The sequence below is a fragment of the Malaclemys terrapin genome, chromosome 4 (genome assembly GCF_027887155.1).
Source record: "Malaclemys terrapin pileata isolate rMalTer1 chromosome 4, rMalTer1.hap1, whole genome shotgun sequence".
In the NCBI taxonomy this organism is placed as follows: domain Eukaryota; kingdom Metazoa; phylum Chordata; order Testudines; family Emydidae; genus Malaclemys; species Malaclemys terrapin.
Genome location: NC_071508.1, coordinates 131,288,215 through 131,305,999, shown reverse-complemented (window position 1 = coordinate 131,305,999; position 17,785 = coordinate 131,288,215). Strand labels below are relative to the sequence as shown.

The 17,785-nt window shown below is 39.9% G+C and overlaps 1 protein-coding gene across 3 annotated transcripts in view; it reads right to left on the bottom strand.

Moving 5' to 3' along the window:
* Positions 1-6,382: 6,382 nt before the first annotated feature.
* Positions 6,383-17,785, bottom strand: part of PPP2R5C (protein phosphatase 2 regulatory subunit B'gamma) — a 176,799-nt gene continuing 165,396 nt past the window's right edge. For all 3 annotated transcript variants that reach the window (XM_054027226.1, XM_054027227.1, XM_054027228.1), the window contains one exon: positions 6,383-9,284. In XM_054027226.1, the coding sequence (XP_053883201.1) occupies positions 9,153-9,284 (132 nt within the window). In that variant the 3' untranslated portion in view covers positions 6,383-9,152. The remainder of the gene's footprint in view (positions 9,285-17,785) is intronic.

The following is a 17,785-nucleotide window of genomic DNA, read 5'->3' as shown; positions in this document are numbered from 1 at the left end:
AACTAAACTAGCAACTAGGAAGAAAGTGTTTTAAGCAAGGCACCTTGAAGCAGACGTGTTAAAGTTCCGTCTCAAGCTGAGATGGTTGAGAAGGAAAGGCCCGCACAGACCTATTTAGGCTTGGTGTGCAGTATGAGGATGTATGGGATGCTTGCGCTGGCCAAATGGCTGCTACTAATGAAGATCCTCAATTGAAGGCATGTGAGGCACACATGTTTCTTAAGTGGAGCACCCATAGGGACATGACTCAAAGAGTCTGTTTTCAAAGTGAAAAACTGGGACTCCAATCAGGCATGAGTGTGCAAAGAAAGTGTTTAGGAGGTGGCATAAGAAAGGTAGGTGGGAAGGAAGAAGTGGTACACTTTCTCATCCTCTCTCCTTTTAAATATAAGAAATGGACATTTTACAGTACAGGACTAGGAGGGAGAACACAGTATTTGAGTCATACCTTCACTGTTCTGTCCTACCCTCAACTTCAACTTGTGTCTAGACTTACCTTTCCCCTCGTGTTCTCTCACCTCACGCCCACTCCACCAATTGGTTGTACTCTGTCCTGCACTCATCCCTGCCAACTCAACCCAACCAGTTTAAAACTCGCCACATCCCGTTATGCTCACAAGCTAAAGTACCCCTCTTCTTCCTACCTAACGTCTCATCAGGTCAAATCTATTCCCTCATCTTTGAATCATCACCCACTTTGTCCCTGCCAGCTGACAAACCCTCCTCAAATCTTCCAAGTCCAGGAAGCCCATCCATCCCCAGGCACAGAACCATTTCCCTTCCTTCCACCTACCACCTCCAGGCTCAGAACCAAATGCAGAGGTAGAAGGAAAAGAGTAGCGACAAGGAGCAGATTCAGGGAACCCTAGATTCTGCCTCTGTGGATTAATGTGAAATAACCCCACAGAAGCCTTATTCCCTTTTCTGTGCTTCCTCCCTCTGCTGCTTGCAGTCTATGGCCGTGTCTACAATGCACGCTTCTTTTGGCAGTGTGTAGAATATGTACTCGGGCAGCCTCCCAGTACAGGTTTAAGTAGCAGTGTAGACAGTGAGGCACTGAATAGGTGAGTAGAGTAGACACGCCTGGAGGGTGTGGGTATGTACTTGAGTGCATACACTACAAGGCTCTCTACTAGCCCAAACTGTGCTTTCCTGTCCATATTATTTTTAGCAATGTAGTGTCCCAATGCCTCCCTGCTGCTGGAGCCTTTCCCGGAAGCTCCCCAGTGAGTCTTTCCCCATTGCCAAAACCTTTCCCTGCTGCCGTAAAAGGCGCCAGCGGTGGGGAGCTGCTAAAGCCTTTCCCTGCTGCCTCCCTGCACCAGAGCCCTTCACTGACACGTGTAGCTACATACTGCTGAAAATGGTGTGTAGTGTAGAGATAGCCTGTGTGTTGCAGTGGCAGGAGACCACAGAGGCTGTAGCAGTTTGAGCCTTATCAGGACTGCCTGGGAGCAGTGGATGGTACTGCACCGTACAGTATATTAGTTGCACTAAACCAGTGGTTTTCCAACCTTTTTTCTGGAGACCCAGTTGAAGAAAATTGTTGATGCCCGCAACCCAACGGAGCTGGAGATGAGGGGTTTGAGGTGTGAGAGAGGATTAGGGCTGGGGTTTGGGTGCAGGAGGGGGTCAGGGCTCTGGGCTGGGGCCAGGGATGAGGGATTTGGGGTGCAGGAAAGGGTTCTGGGTTGGAGGGCTCAGGACTGGGATGCAGGCTTACCTCAGGCAGCTCCTGGTTAGTGGCACAGCAGGGGTGTTAAGGCAGGCTTCCTGCCTGTCCTGGCACCGCGGACCATGCGGTGCCCTGGAAGTGGCCAGCAGCAGGTCCAGCTCATAGACAGAGGCGCACAAGCAGCTCTGTGCAGCTCTTGCCCACAGGCATCACCTCCCCAGCTCCTAGTGGCTGGTTCCTGGACAGTGGGAGTGCAGAGCTGGTGCTCGGGGCGGGGACAGCGTGCAGAGCCCCATGCCTCCTGCACCTAGGAGCCAGACCTGCTGCTGGCTGCTTCCGGGGTGCAGCACGGTGTCAGAATAGGTAGGAACTAGCCTGCTTTAGTCGGGCAGCACCTCCAACAGGACTTTTAATGGTCCAGTCAGCAGTGCTGACCAGAGCCGCCGCATCCCAGTGCCTTACATTATGCAAACCGCAGTTTGAAAACCACTGCACTAAACTACAACGTAGCTGATAGCTGTGGCATTAGAGTTGAGCTCCATTAGCTTCTAACATCTAGCCCTCCATGGTTAAACAGATTTTAAAATTATTTTATAATACGCAAAGACCAGCTGCGGTACAACACTAAGGATGAAAAAATAAATCAGGCAGTCAATATTCCAAAAGGTGAGAGGTGTATTGCAAAAGACATTTATCTCGATATAACGCTACCTGATATAACATGAATTCGGATGTAACGCAGTAAAGCAGTGCTCCGGGAGGGCGGGCCTGCGCACTCCGGCGGATCAAAGCAAGTTCAATATAATGCGGTTTCACCTATAACATGGGAAGATTTTTTGGCTCCCAAGGACAGCGTTGTATCGAGTAGAGGTGTATTAAGTTTGGCTTGTTCCACTATGTGCATACTTTATGGCATGCATTAACTTAGGCAGTGATGGTAATTTGCATGTAACAAGGCAAACAAGGAAAAAAAATACTCCATGGAAAACGGGGCTGAAGTTTAAAAAGGCACCTTCAAGCTAAGATTATTTTGAGAAAATATTTTAATAACTAAAATGAAACCAAATGAGAGGGTAAGGGGAATTAGAATGAAAAAATGGAACTCAGCATATTATATTTAGGGCTGTCAATCGCAGTTAACTCATCAGATTAAAAAAATTAATCACGATAAAAAAATTGATTAGTTGCAGTTAAGTGCACTGTTAAACAATAGAATACCAATTGAAATTAAATATTTTTAGATGTTTTTCTACATTTTCAAATATATTGATTTCAGTTACAACACAATACAAAGTGTACAGTGCCTACTTTATTTTTATTACAAATATTTGCACTATAAAAATGATAAACTAAATATATTTTAAATTCACCTCATACAAGTACTGTAGTACAATCTCTTTATTGTGAAAGTGCAATTTACAAAAGTAGATTTTTTTTGTTATATAAGTGTACTCAAAAACCAAACAATGTAAAACTTGAGAGCCTACAAGTCCACTCAATCCTACTTCTTGTTCAGGCAATCACTAAGATAAACAAGTTTGTTTACATTTACAGGAGATAATGCTGCCCGCTTCTGATTTACAAAGTCACCTGAAAGTGAGAACAGGCGTTCGCATGGCACAGCATTGCAAGGTATTTACGTGCCAGATATGTTAAACATCAATGCTTCAGCCACCATTCCAGAAGACATGCTTCCATGCTGATGACACTTGTTAAAAAAAAATACATTAATTAAATTTGTGACTGAACTTCTTGGGGGAGAATTGTATGTCTCCCCTGCTTTGTGTTTTACCTGTATTCTGCCATATATTTCATTTTATAGCAGTCTCGGATGATGACTCAGCACGTTTGTTTTAAGAACCTTTCACTGCAGATTTGACAAAACGCAAAGAAGGTACCAATGTGAGATAGCTGCAGCACTCAACCCAAGGTTTAAGAATCTGAAGTGCCTTCCAAAATCTGAGAGGGACAAGGTGTGGAGTATGCTTTCAGAAGTCTTAAAAGAGCAACATTCCAATGCGGAAACTACAGAACCCGAAACACCAAAAAAGAAAATCAACCATCTGATGTGGCATCTGACTCAGATGATTAAAATGAACATGCGTCGGTCCAGACTACTTTGGATCGTTAATAAGCAGAACCTGTTATCAGCATGGACACTTGTCCCTTGGAATGGTGGTTGAAGTATGAAAGGACTTATGAATCTTTAGCACATCTGGCATGTAAATATCTTGCGATGCCGGCTACAACAGTGCCATGCAAATGCCTGTTCTCACTTTCAGGTAACATTGTAAACAAGAAGCGGGCAACATTATCTCCTGCAAATGTAAACAAACTTGTTTGTCTGAGCGATTGGCTGAACAAGAAGTAGGACTGAGTGGACTTGTAGGATGTAAAGTTTAACATTGTTTTATTTTTGAATGCAGTTTTTTTGTACATAATTCTACATTTGTAAGTTCAACTTTCAGGATAAAGAAATTGCATTACATTATTTGTATTAGGTGAATTGAAAATACTATTTTCTTTTATACAATGCAAATATTTGTAATAAAAAATAAATGTAAAGGGAGCACTGTACCCTTTGTAGTCTGTTGTAATTGAAATAATTGAAAATGTAGAAAACACCCAAAATAATTAAATAAATGGTATTTTATTATTATCATGAATATACATGATTAATTTTTTTAATCGCTTGACAGCCCTAATTATATTATTCACTAATGGCAAATGTTTTACAGGTATATATTAAATGAATTCTTGCATTCATTATAAGTGAAGAAACCAGAATTTATTTTTAACAGCAAGATATGGGTGATCAAGTATTTGAGCCCAGCTCAAACTAAACCCTCACCCTGCGACACGAAGTCCCTCCCTCCAATACAAAATACTTGCATATTTTCAAATATATCAAACAATGAAAAAATAAACCATAACATTAACTGTAGAAATAACCACCTATGCACAAAAATACTTAATTGTGTATGCAAATGTATTGTATATACATAAAACGTTTAGCTATCTTTTTTTACCTTAGTTAAATTGCAACCCCTACCTGACTCAGCAGTGAAAAGTAACAAGAGTCCAGATGCTGTGATATGATAGAACAGAATGAAATTTCTTAATTAGCTATGTATTTGAAAATTAAAGGCATTATCTGTGATCTTCAATAATTCACAAATACACTAAATGTATACAATTCAACTCCAAATCAGATATTCATCCTATTCTTACTAAAAATGGAAAATTGTGTAAAAAAGCAAATGCATCCCTCCCTCCCCAGATATTTGGCTGAAATAATCAATTGTTTATATTGGCAATGTCTGGTCTTCTTTGCACCTTGGTCTAGGGACACCGTGTGTGTTAATGCTTTTGGAAATTAGATTTCCAACTGCAAGTTCTCGTTATTTCCAGTTTTTGTTTACTATGACTGTAAAAATGATTGGAGGATGCCTGGAGAGTGTTAATCTGTTACTGTAAAAGCATTCTTTGAACTAGTTTTTAAATGTTTCATGGGTTTATCGTATACACTTACATACAGTAACTCCTCACTTAACGTCATTCCAGTTAACGTAGTTTCATTATTAGGTTGCTGACCTATTAGAGAACATACTCCTTTAAAGTCCTGCAATGTTTCCTTATAACACTGTTTGGCTTCCCCTGCCTGGTGCTCCTGCTGGGGAGCGGGTCGGTGACCGGGGTCTTGCGCCGCTCCGCCGGGCATTCCAGCTGGGGAGCAGGGTCGGGGCATGGGGCCTTGCCCCGTTCCGCCTGCCTGGTGCTCCTGCCAGGAAGTGGGGTGGAGGCGCAAGCCTGGCCCTGTTTCACCTGCCTGGCGCTCCTGTCGGGAAGCGGGCGGGTGGAACGGGGCAAGCCCCTGTGCCCCGACCCCACTAGGCCCCTGCCTCAACCAAGCTTCACAATCATCATTGGTGAGTACAGTATTAAACAGTTTAAAATTATTTAAAACTTATACTGTATATGTATGTGTCTTTTGTCTGGCAAAAAAAACTTCTATGGAACCTAATCTACCCCCACCCTCTCCCCCCCAATTTATATTAATTCTTATGGGGAAATTGGATTCACTTAACATTGCATTTTTCAAGAACATAACTAGGATGTTAAGTGAGGAGTTACTGTACCACACAGGGTATTGAGTGTTTATAAAGTACTGAAGATCCTCTGATGATCCAAAAGAACTATCATTTGTAAACTGGAAGAAAAATCTAGATTTAAAAAAAAAAAAAGTATTTGCTGCATCTATTTGCACCATCTGATGCTGTCCTCTCCTTTTCTGTCTTACTGGGAATCCTTAATTTTGCTCCTGCTTTGCTAGAAATCCTTCCAACAGATACTTATTTCAAGTTTTTATAGGGAAGATAATGTGGTATAAGAGGTCTTTTTCTTTGGTATTTGTAGGATGGTTTGAGGGATTCTTCAAAATAGTTTTTGGGTTTAATGCAGTACTTGATACCTGACTAAAAATTAAGGTTATTTATGGTAGAGAATAACCAGAACTTGATGCTAATTTATTTCTAAGACTTACCATAAATTTACTTGTAACTTTCACAAAGGCACCAATACTGAACTGCAATTTTATTCTTTAACTTATGTGCTATCGTCTCAAAATTGTGGATGATTTTTAAACCAGTGGTAGTCTGCACACTCACCAGAAGGTTCTGTGCTAAATTTAGTTTCATGATCAGCAAGTAAAATTCACATGTTCTTTATTTAGTCCATATAATACACCATTTTTAGAATTTTAAAATTAGATAAAAGAGCATAATAAATGGCAGGTGTATGAAGGTTGTTCTTCATAAACAAGGTCAGAACAAAATCTGAATTACAAACTGTTAAAAAATATGTAGGTACATTTGAACTTAACATTCTACTAAAACAAAGTTACAGATATTGTCTAATGAAAAATAATTGTGCCACTTACCTATTTTTGCTGTTTCTAGGAACTTTTTATTCTGTACATAGGACCATTCTGTACAAAATATGAAGTCTACATTTTTATTACTTATTACCATAAAACAAAGTACAATGTATGTACAATATTAAAATAAAGCCATACTAAAGCCACACTAAAAAGACACTTGTAATATTACTTTTGACATTTCTGATGTACAGATGTAATTTTTGAGAACATGGAAAGGTGTCAAACACAGAACTTTATGAAGAAGAACAGCCACCAAAATTCTACTTTATTTTTACTTTTTATTTTGGATGTAGTAGTTTTAGAGTAGTTTAGTACATGACTATACAAAATATATAAATGATGGTAACAAACAAGCCAAACAATCAGTGCTGATAATTTTTGGAATACTGTCTAGGCAAATGTTCTATGGCCCAAAACCTCAAATGTGAATTTCTGACAAACTTTAATTAAAAAAAAAAAAATTGTATCCCCTCCCCTTTTTTTTGGTGAATGTTTATCTTCAGTAAAGAACAGAAATAAATCTAGACAGTAAAAGATGTTCTTATATGTTGAGCGTTACACAATCAAACATTGATATACAAGTTTTTTTCCTAGGGTAAAATAAGAGTACTTCTTTCCAGAAACCTCTTGCACAAACATATTGAACACCCAAAATCAAATTATTTGATAATTTACCAGCTAAAGATGGAAGTTCAAACAATGGTATATCAAAATACATAGACATTGCTTTATACAATTAAAAAAAGCACCCTTTTTCCCTCAAAAGGAGAAGGCATCTTTAAACGGTTTTAATATAGTTTATCATAATGGTAAAGCATATTCTCTTTCAAGTTTAACAGGAAGTGTTTTCACACACAGTGGACTTTTCCACTTGAAGCTTTAGGTGGTCTTTCAATTTAGTTTTTTTTTTTAAGCAATAATTCCCACCCACTAAAATGACTTTTTCCAACAGACAATGTAATAAATATTGGACATTGTATTTTCAATGCAACCAACAGACAGCAGGCACTACATCTGCACAATGTTACAATGAATGTCTGCTTTGCACAATATTTTTATGGATGCAGGAGACCTCTTTTTTTTAAAAAATAAAAAACTATTTTTAAAGAAGCCACATTTTTATCTGTTTATGCATCAAGACATTAAACATTAAAGTTATATTATGTTACTGCCAGAGACAAAAGAAACTAGTCACCCATTTAGAATAGCAGAACACATCTCAAACAGCTCTTAAGCAGGATAAGTAAGTCAAAATACTGGCCACCCTGAGAGAAATCAAATATTGAAGACAAAGCACTATATGTTTAAAGAGATTTTCCTCCCGTGCTTTTCCATCTACAACAAAAAGCTCATTACATGCAAGTAATCTCGTGGAATATATAGCAGCATTTGAAGATCATCAGCAACTCAGATGCATTTTCATTTTACCTGTGAGGTGTATTTGTAATATATGTGCTCTTTACAACACACAAAAATATATTCACGTAAAACTACGGTCACTGTTGATTTATCAGCTCTTAAACTCACATCTTTTACCTGTTTTTACTTTATAATACAAGCTATTGGTGTTGTGTTTCACTGAAAGGCAACAATGTTTGTCTGTCTGAGAAGACTAATGCAACTTAAATGACATCATGGTATCTGCCACAGAATATTGAACTCTTAGAGCCCAAGAAAAAATGCTGAGTATTAAAAGCTCAGATAAGGGAGAAACAGTGTTTTACTAAACTGAAAACAAGGAATGAAAATCAAAATATAAATATTTTTATATTCAATTTATTCCCAGTCAAGGTAGATAAATTTTCATTTTAGGAAACAAATTCTTCTACCAATTGACTTTTGGAATACTGGTGCTGTATTACATACTAAAGACTGGAAAATATGGCTTTAAATACATGTAAAGTACTAGGACATGGTATATATATGTCTTTATCCTAAGTAAAGGAACAATTTACAGAACTCTTAGAAAGCAACCATGATTGAAGATTGTCATGAAGTTACCATTTTGTAAGCTGTGTTTTATAATAGGAAAGTAAAGAACTGTATATTTTCAAAACTGCTGGTATATTACAAGACAATAGTAATGTGGAAACAATTTCAAAGTTGAGAAGTCTTAGAAAAACATGTAATACTTAAATCCGAAAGAATTTTGCTTTTGAAAACAGTGTTATCATAGTACCAACTATCAGTCATTCAAATGACTGCAATTTTGGTGGAAATAACTTACAGAATGTTATTCTCAAGTACTACTATAAAACTATGCATGTTACCAACTGGTACTTTGACAACACCACCAGAAAAACGTGGCCACCTAATACTAGTCAACCCATGGTTCTGCGTATGGAATCAAGTAATTTACCATTGTTTGAACTGCTAATCTTGAGCTGCATACTGTATTAAGTTATTGCCTACAGAACTGGGTTGAAGAAAGCTTTGACTTTTGTGTAACTGATTGGTATGGCACAAAAAAGTAAGTTCTCTACTGTAGAACCAAGTCCAGAAAAGTTTTCCTCCAAAATAATATTTCACTGTAATAGTCTAATGCCCATCGTGTGATATTAGCTCATCAGCTCTGCAATGGGATTCCAAGGCTTTCATGGTGTAGATATCCTGAGGCAGTTCTGACTTGCGTCGCATAAGAGGACGATCCTTTTTCTGATCTCTCTGTGCCTGAAATCAAAATGCAAAACAGTTGGCCAAAAAAGTTATTTGCCAAATACAAAGTAATACTCAAGAATCTTTGCTCATGCTCCTATGTACATTTACTTTAGGAAGAGGATTAAAATTTGCATTGAAAATGTTTGCCATATTTCCTTCCTGCCCCAACTATCCATATATTATTTTCAGTCGAGACTATTTTGTTAAGTAAAAAGAGAAGATCAAATATTGCTTTATAACAAGTCCATCTAAAACATTTTCAGCTTTATTAGTAAAATCTTATCCCCCCAAATTGTCTTTGCTTCTATATGATGCAGTTGCTGATCTACCTTCTCCATACCATTTGTTATGTCTTCTCCCTAAGGTAAACAGTCCTAATCTTTTTTAATGAGAGTTTTTCCACCCTTCTAATCATTTTCATCGCACATTTCTGAACCTTTGCTAATTTTGACACGTCCTTTTAAAGAATGGGTGGCACAACTGAATACAGTATTTCAGATAAGGGAATATCTTTGATTTATAGAACAGCATAATAAGATATTTTCTATCCCATTCCTTATGCACCCTAATATTTTGTTTGCTTTTTTGACCATTGCGGCATATTGAACAGAGGTCCTCATTCAGCTGTCCTCAAAAATGCTGTATTTTTCTTGAGTTGTTACAGCTAACCAGAATCCAGTAAGGTGTGAGAATAGTTAAAATCCTATGTGCACTTTACATTTGTCAACATTGAATTACATCTGCCACTGTGTTGCTCATTCACCTAAGTTAAGTCTGTGCTGAAGCTTCTCCCAGTCTTATTTAACTCAAACAACTGTCATCTGCAAATTTTGCCACCTCAGTCACTGCTCACCCCTTTCCCCCAAATTAACAAATCTAATGACCACCACCAGACCTAACCCAGAGCCTCAGGCAGTTTGCTGTTAACCTTTTGTCATAATGAAAATTGACCATTTATTCTTACTCTATTTTTTTTTGTCTCAGAGTTTGATCCATGACAGTACTTTGCCTCTCAAACTACTTAGTTTTTTCAATAGTTTCTTGGTAGGTACTTTGTCAAAGCCAAAATAAATTACGTTAACTGGGTCTTGTTCATAGACTACTGTATTGGCCTGTTCAGAGAATTCTAATAGATTAGACAACCATGATTTCATTTGCAGAACCCAACTCTCCAGCCCAACAGCCACTTCCTCCTCTCCTGCTATCATGCTGTGGAGTCTTTCTGGCAGAAATCTTGTGACTCTGCTTTCTCCACTATAAAATTTTCCTTCTCATTCAGTTCTACCACCTTCCTAGCTAAAAAACTACTTCTCCAAATTAACTGAAACCCATGCCTGTAATCCCAGCCACCTTTTTACCACCTTTGACTCACTCCTCAAACGTTCCCATTTCTCCTACCTCCACCTCTCTCTCCTCATAGAATGGATCTCACCAATTTCTTCCAAGAAAAAATTGACAAAATACAATGTGACCTTTTCCCCTCCCTTATCTTGCTTTCTCTTCCCCCTTTCACTCTTACGACTCTCTCCTTTCTCACAGACAGATTTTCTCATCTGCTCTTCCCTCTCTAACTCTTTCATTTGACTAAGTGAACCCATATCTCCTGATTTTCTTTGCATTCATTTATTCCCTCCCTTACTCTTCTCCTTTCCTTCTTTCCCCCACAAACCCACACTCCTACCTCTTTTCTCGACCACTGTGGACATCACTATCATTCTGCCTGTCACTCAAGCCCATAACCTAGGCATCACCTTTGACTCGGACCTCTTTAGGTTTTCACACCCAAGCTACGTCTAAATCTGGCAGATTCTTTCTGCAGAACATCTCTAAGACACGGCCTTTCCTATCCATCCACACAGCTAAAACTGTCTTCCAGGCTCTCCTCATCTCTCATCTCGATTATGGCAACATTCTTTTCTCTGGCCTTGACAAATGCAACCTTGCCCTATTTATATCCATTCAGAATGCTGCTGCAAATATAACTTTCTTCTCTTTGCATCTCTACACTAGCTCCCCCTTCTCTATCACATCAAACATAAGCTATTTGTTTTCACTTTCAAGGCTTTTCATGGCGTATCCCCATCCTAACTACCATCTTGCATTCACTATTGACAAGTCAACGTCTACCTCCAGTTGGTCCATGCCAGCCTTCATTGCCCACTTATTACATCTTTAAATAAGCACCTTCATGCTTTCTCCCATGCTGCCCCTCATGCTTGTGAAGAGCTCCCTGTGAACATCTGCAAAGCCATTTTGTTTTCCTTCAAAAATCTCTCCTTTGCCATGATGCCCATGAAAAGCTTGACAACAGTTAAGTTGCTGGTGTGCTGATACCGCTGCTTGTCATACTGAGCAATAGGGTCTCCTTGTACTCCTCTGTCCACTTCTATCTGCGGTCTCTTGTTTTATACTTAAGATTGTAAACTCTTTGGGTCAGGGATTGTGTTTTCTTCTGTGTTTGTACAGCACTTAGCACAATGGGGTCCTGGTCCATGACTAGGCTTCCTAGGCGCTACAATAATACAAATAGTAAATAAAATAATAGATCTAATTATGATTTGTTTTGTAATTTGGTTTTTAATTATTTCAACCAATTTATCAGATATAGAAGAAAGATTTACTGGACTATAAATTCCCTGGGTCACCCATCACCTTTTTAAAATAAGCATATTTGCTGCCTCCTAATCCTCTGATATGGTATGTGGTTTTAATGCGACTATAGAATACTGTAAGCAGTACTTCATTCTTAAAAGTTTCTTCTGAACTCCTGGACCTATACCATCTTGTCCTAGTGACTTGCTTTATAATTTATAAATTTGTTTCAGTACCTCTTCTTTTGACATCTCAGTCTTTGATTGCATCTCATCTTTATTAATGAAAAACATCTACTGTGGTGAAGACTGATGCAAAGAAATTGTTTAGTTTCTCTGAAACATCTTTATCCTTAATTGCTTCCTTTACCTGCTGGTCAACCAGCAGACCCACTGATTCTCTTGCAGGCTTTCTGCTTCTGATATAATACTGTCCTAATTTCCTTCTCACATATTTCCTGCCATAATTCATACTCCTTTCTATTGGCTTCAGTAGGGTTTGATTTCTGCTTTTTGAAGGACACCTATTTAGCTCAAATAACCTCATGAATCTTAGCCATGCTGGTTTACTTCTTGCCATCTGCTCCTCTCTCTGTTTAGGAATATGCATGCACCCTGAGACAGTTACTGTATCTTTAAGTACCCTTCATACTAAATCTAACAATTTTAACTTCTTTCATTTTTGAGGTTAGGGACCTTTTGACTACTTTTATTTTTTAACCTCCCCCCCCGGCCCCACTTTCTAAAGTTAAATGTCATCATGCTACGTTGGTAGTATGGGTTTGAAGTCTAAGGGGTTACAGTTCCTCTCCCATTATTTTTCCTTTCCCAAGGATGCTACACTTAATTATATTGCTCTTTGGGGGCAGGGATTGTCCTTTGATTCTTTTTGTACAGCGTCTAACACAGTGGCCTCTTGGTCTAAGATTAGGGCTACTAGGCACTACAGTAATACAAATAATAAGATATATTTTGAACACTACTACTTAATGTTTTATGCATATGCTTACTTTTGAACCAACTCCTATGAATTACTTAGGACTAAGTTGAATATCGCTTCTCCTCTTCTGAGCTCTAGAACTTGCTGTTTGTTTAAAGTTTATTTAGATTGTAATCTCTTCAAGACAAGGACCATCTCATACCATGTATCTGTATAGTTACTAGCCCAAAGGGACCCACCAGTTTATATATGAGTACTTGAAGTCCCCCAATTATTACCCTTTATTAGACTTTGTTGCTTCTGATCTCATCACATTCTATATACTATATTCCTTTTTCTGATCTGGAGGCTGGCAATATAACCCTACTAAAATATTTGTATTCTTAAGATTTGGGGTTTGTAGCTATATAAATACTACAATGCAGTTCCGTCAAAACCAAATCTGTCCCCAGATTCTGTGGACTCTTTTGGCTCTAATGGTACTTCCCCCACCTCTTTAACCTGATTTATATTTCTTCTATAGTTTAAAATCAGGTATGACAGTTTCCTATTAATTTTCTGTCATTCCACCATGTTTCAGGGAGGCATTTTATGTTAAGGCCCTTTTCTACTGCCAGGCATTCTATTTCATGTATTTTGCTTTAAAGCTTCTTGCAGTTGTATATAGGCATTTATAGTAATTATTGATCATATGCCTATTTTTTATTAAAATCCTTAGTCTGACCCCTTGTTGATTTAACAGAATTTACCTGTGATCTCAATCTGTCCCTGCTCTAGGTTGATTGTTCTCTCTGCCCTAATCTTTGCTAGATACAGAGATACATTTGTATTACTGATATCCCGAACAGATGTCTGTTAGACTGCAGTGCTCCGTGTCACCTGTCAGCTTTCCCTCAGCTCCTAGTTTAAACAATTCTCCCAAACTTTATTCATTTTGTGTGCCAGAGGTCTGGTTTTACTTTAGTTAAGTTGGAGCCCATCTCCCTCCACTTCCCTGCCCCTTTTTTTAATAGGCACTCAACCTGCCCCAGTGCCTGAAATTCTCCTCTTTAAATCCTTGTTTTATCCATTACTCCCGAGGGACTTCTGCACCAAAAAATTAAAAATTATGTGCACAATATTGTAAATTTCTGCAAATTTTGTCAATAAATAAATGTGGCTCCAGCATGGCAATGGGGAGCACAGGCCACTGGCTGCACTGAGGTGGGAGATCACTCTGAAGCCCCCACCTCCCCCAGTACAGGGACTCGGCAGTGAGGCTGCACTTGACACAGTGCAAGGGCTGGGTCTGCCCCAGAAACACTCCAGGGCCCTGCTCCTCTGTGCCAGGTACGCCAGGTGTGGCTGGGCAGGCTCAGCCCAGCAGGATCCAGGTGTGGAGTGAGAGATTTTTGTGTGGGGCAATCTGGGTGTGGGGAGTTCAGTGGAAGATCTGAATGCAGAGGGGCTCGTTGGGGGGTTCCGGATGCAGGGGCAATGGGACTCTGCAGGGGATCCAGGTGATGGTGGTTGGGCTCAGCGGAGGGGTATGGGTGTGGGGAGATGGGGGTCTCAGTGTGGAGGGTCTGGGTGCTGAGGCTTGATGGGGTGGGGGTCCAGTGCAGCTGGTTGGGGCTCAGTGGGGTGGTGGGCTTGTTGGAGGGGTCCGGGTGTGGGGGGTAGGGCTTTTCAGGATGAGGGTTCAATGGGCCTGCTTAACAGGGGAGCCCAAGCTGCTGCCGAGGGGATGCCATATGCCGGGCTCCCGCTTTCCACCGCAATTCCCCTACCTCCTTTTCTTCTCCATTACCCTCCCCTCATTCCCACATTCCCCCCCATCCCTATTCCACCCCCTTCCTTCCCCACTGCCTCTTCCCCTACCCCACCCCACCATGGGCACTCACTGATCCCAGGAAAGGCTCCCAGCACATAAAAGGGGAGCACAACTGGCACTAGGACTCAGGAGGCTGCATTCAGTTGCAGAGTCAGTGGTGCCTGAGGAAGCCTCCGAGCTGCGTAGATCTGCATTTGCAGAAATTGGGGCGGGATGGGGCAGTGGCTCATAACCCCATGTGCCTCCCCCATGCCTCACCTCCCCCCCAAAACTGTACATGGTCTCAACCTCCGCCCCTTGTTCGGGGCAGGATATCTGAGCCCAGGGGGGAGGGGAGGGAAAGAGAAGAGCGCCTGTTTTCTGCAGGCATGCAGTCCCGCAGAATCCCCCCAGGACTAATCCATATATGGAGACTGAAGTTCCCCTGGCTTCACGCATGGAAAGGGAATCATTTCAGAGAAAGCTATCACAGAAGCTCTAGACCTAAAGCTTTCTTCTTAGCAATCTAAATTTAGCTTCCAAGACCTCCCTAGGTTACTGGTACTAATATGTACCATAACCACAGACTGCTCCCCAGCACTCCCTAGAAGCCTGTCTACATGTCTTAGGACTTTTGTCACCTTCACATCCCATAAGAAAGTCACTGAACAGATCTCTCAGTTGCCACATACACATCTCTCTATATTTCAATAGATCAAATACTCTACTATCACAGCCTGTCTTGAACTTCCAAATGTGAAGAATGATGCTCCTCCTCTATGTCAGTCAGAAAATAATTCCCAACTAGGTTGCCTTCCATCATGAGATCTTCTGAGTCCCAGTCCAGGGGCGTAACCCCAAGACCATCCCAGTCTATTCTAAACTCCAACGAGAAGGCAACTATTTTAAAATCATTACAGTAGTAACAGTTATTCTATTGCACCAATATATACACCATATAAATTGTTACAAAGTACATATATAGCCCCCATCACCACAGTAGGGGTTTGTCCCAAATATTTAAACATAGAGAAACAAATGTTCCTTCCTTCCAATCCTGCAGGAGCAATAGCTCTATTAGTTTACAGGATTTTGTGTGTGTTAGAACGAGGGGGTGTATTAGAAAGAGTGTGTGTGTGTGTGTATAAATGGAAAAAAAAAAAAGTGAGTTTGCATTTAGTTCTGAAAGTGTGGAGGTCTGGTTTTCTCTCTCAGCATAACAGGAAAAAACAAAAACAAAAAACAAAACACCCAAATGAAAGTTGTCCTAGGCTTTGAATAAATAACTAAAAATGTATTCTATACCACCAGAGTTTGGAGCAAGAAAAGAAAATGCCTGACGTTAACAGTTTTAATCCTTTTTTCCTTTACTTGCCTTTACACATAAGGAATGAAAATTAAATAATTCAATGAATCATTCTGTATCAGTGATTACTTTTCACATTTTCACTTCTATAGCTTCCTTGTCTAGTTAGTATCTCCCAGTGATAAACTTTTATATTTTACTAATTAAAAAAAAGAAAATCTGTTAAGTCTCTTTTTAAGAAAGCTGTTCCGACACTAACTAATAAATACCTTTCTTCTGCTTTACAACACCTCCTCCCTGGCTCTGTTACCCAGATTCACTCCCCAGCCTTCATCTTCTCTCCATGGCTCACTAGTCCTATTGATTTGACTGCTTTCCTGGTTCTCAAAAAAGCACTTGGCAGCCATCAACTCAATTGCCTCTATGCCACACTCCAACTCTTCTCAGACATGTTAAAGGTCTATAGCAATAGTCCAAGTTGGCAGATGTGGTAAGATTAATCAGATCAGGCCTCCCCTCTGGTAAGCCATAGGAGCTTTGTCAGATGGAGAAGTGTCTTCTGTAGCTGACTGACCATCACTTGCCTGGCAACTTTGCCTGCAACCCCCCACATCCTGTACCTAAAAGGGGGCAGGAGAGAAGCATAAAAGCAGCTACCATTACCCACCCCTCTCCAGCTCTGTTGCCCAGCCTAGTTCCAAGGTTCTGATCCTCAGCGTGCCTTCACAGTTTTATTGCCTCTCTCCACATCCTGAATTCAGTTCCACACCTAAGAGTTTTGTTTACTCTGTTACGAAGAAATAATAATAAAAAAGTTTGACTTCTGGTGTTTTTTTTTTTTTTTTTCCAGAGCATAACAGATCTCCAATCCTGCCTGGGGTTTCTAGGTGCAACCAGAATGAAAATAATCATGGAACCCTGCTCCATAGTGCAGAGGGGATTGAGGCATCCCCCTGCCTAGCCCTGTCTTTGACATGCCTGCCTACACAACGGAAAAACAACTTTTCTGCTGTGTGTAATGCCTTACACATGCCTATGAAGGGGGGTCATAAGATTTACAGCACAGCAAGCCTAGTTCCTTGAAGGCTGTTTGAATTAGCTTGCCTGGTGGAAGTCCTATGAAACTGAACGCACTAAGGCTCATGTCTCCTCACGACGTTTCCTAGCAGGCTCAAATATACACTATACACAAGAGGTGACCCCACAAAATCAGATCCATCCACCCTCACCAGTAGGTTCAACAAAATCTCACAGCCAACTGAAAGATGTAAAAGAATTAGCACAGGCAATATATTTTCATCTATTGGTAGGGTATCACAACTAGAGCAATTTCTATCCCACATCTATAGACAGACTCAGGAATCAAGAAACTGCCAGTTACCCTGAAACAATTTTCTGCAAAAATGTGAAATGGGACACAAGTAGATAATTAGCCAGATTGCCAACATCAGAGTTGGCAACAGCAGCAAAAGATTATACTTATCCTCAGTGATATGAACAAATTTAAGGGAATGTATTTTATAGAAGAAGGATAATACAAGTACTTTTGTAATGACTAAGTCTGACTATATTTCTTACAACCTCTCCTTCGTGCAAAAAAGTTGAGGTATACAGAAAAGAACTTGACACATCCTAGCCATCCTCATACTCATTGTCCGCACTCTGACATGAACAGAAATAACAATGTTTTTGTAGAAGAAATCACAAAACATACAGTTGAAAGCAGGCATTACAGTTAGCATTTTTATTTCTGGCTACTATTGTATTTTTTGTTTTAAAGAAGCATCTTTGACAACATTGATTAGTGTACGATACCAGGTTAAAATATTATGAAAATACTACTGAAGATGATTTCTAGGGTTAATGGGTACTGCTGTTTTTAGA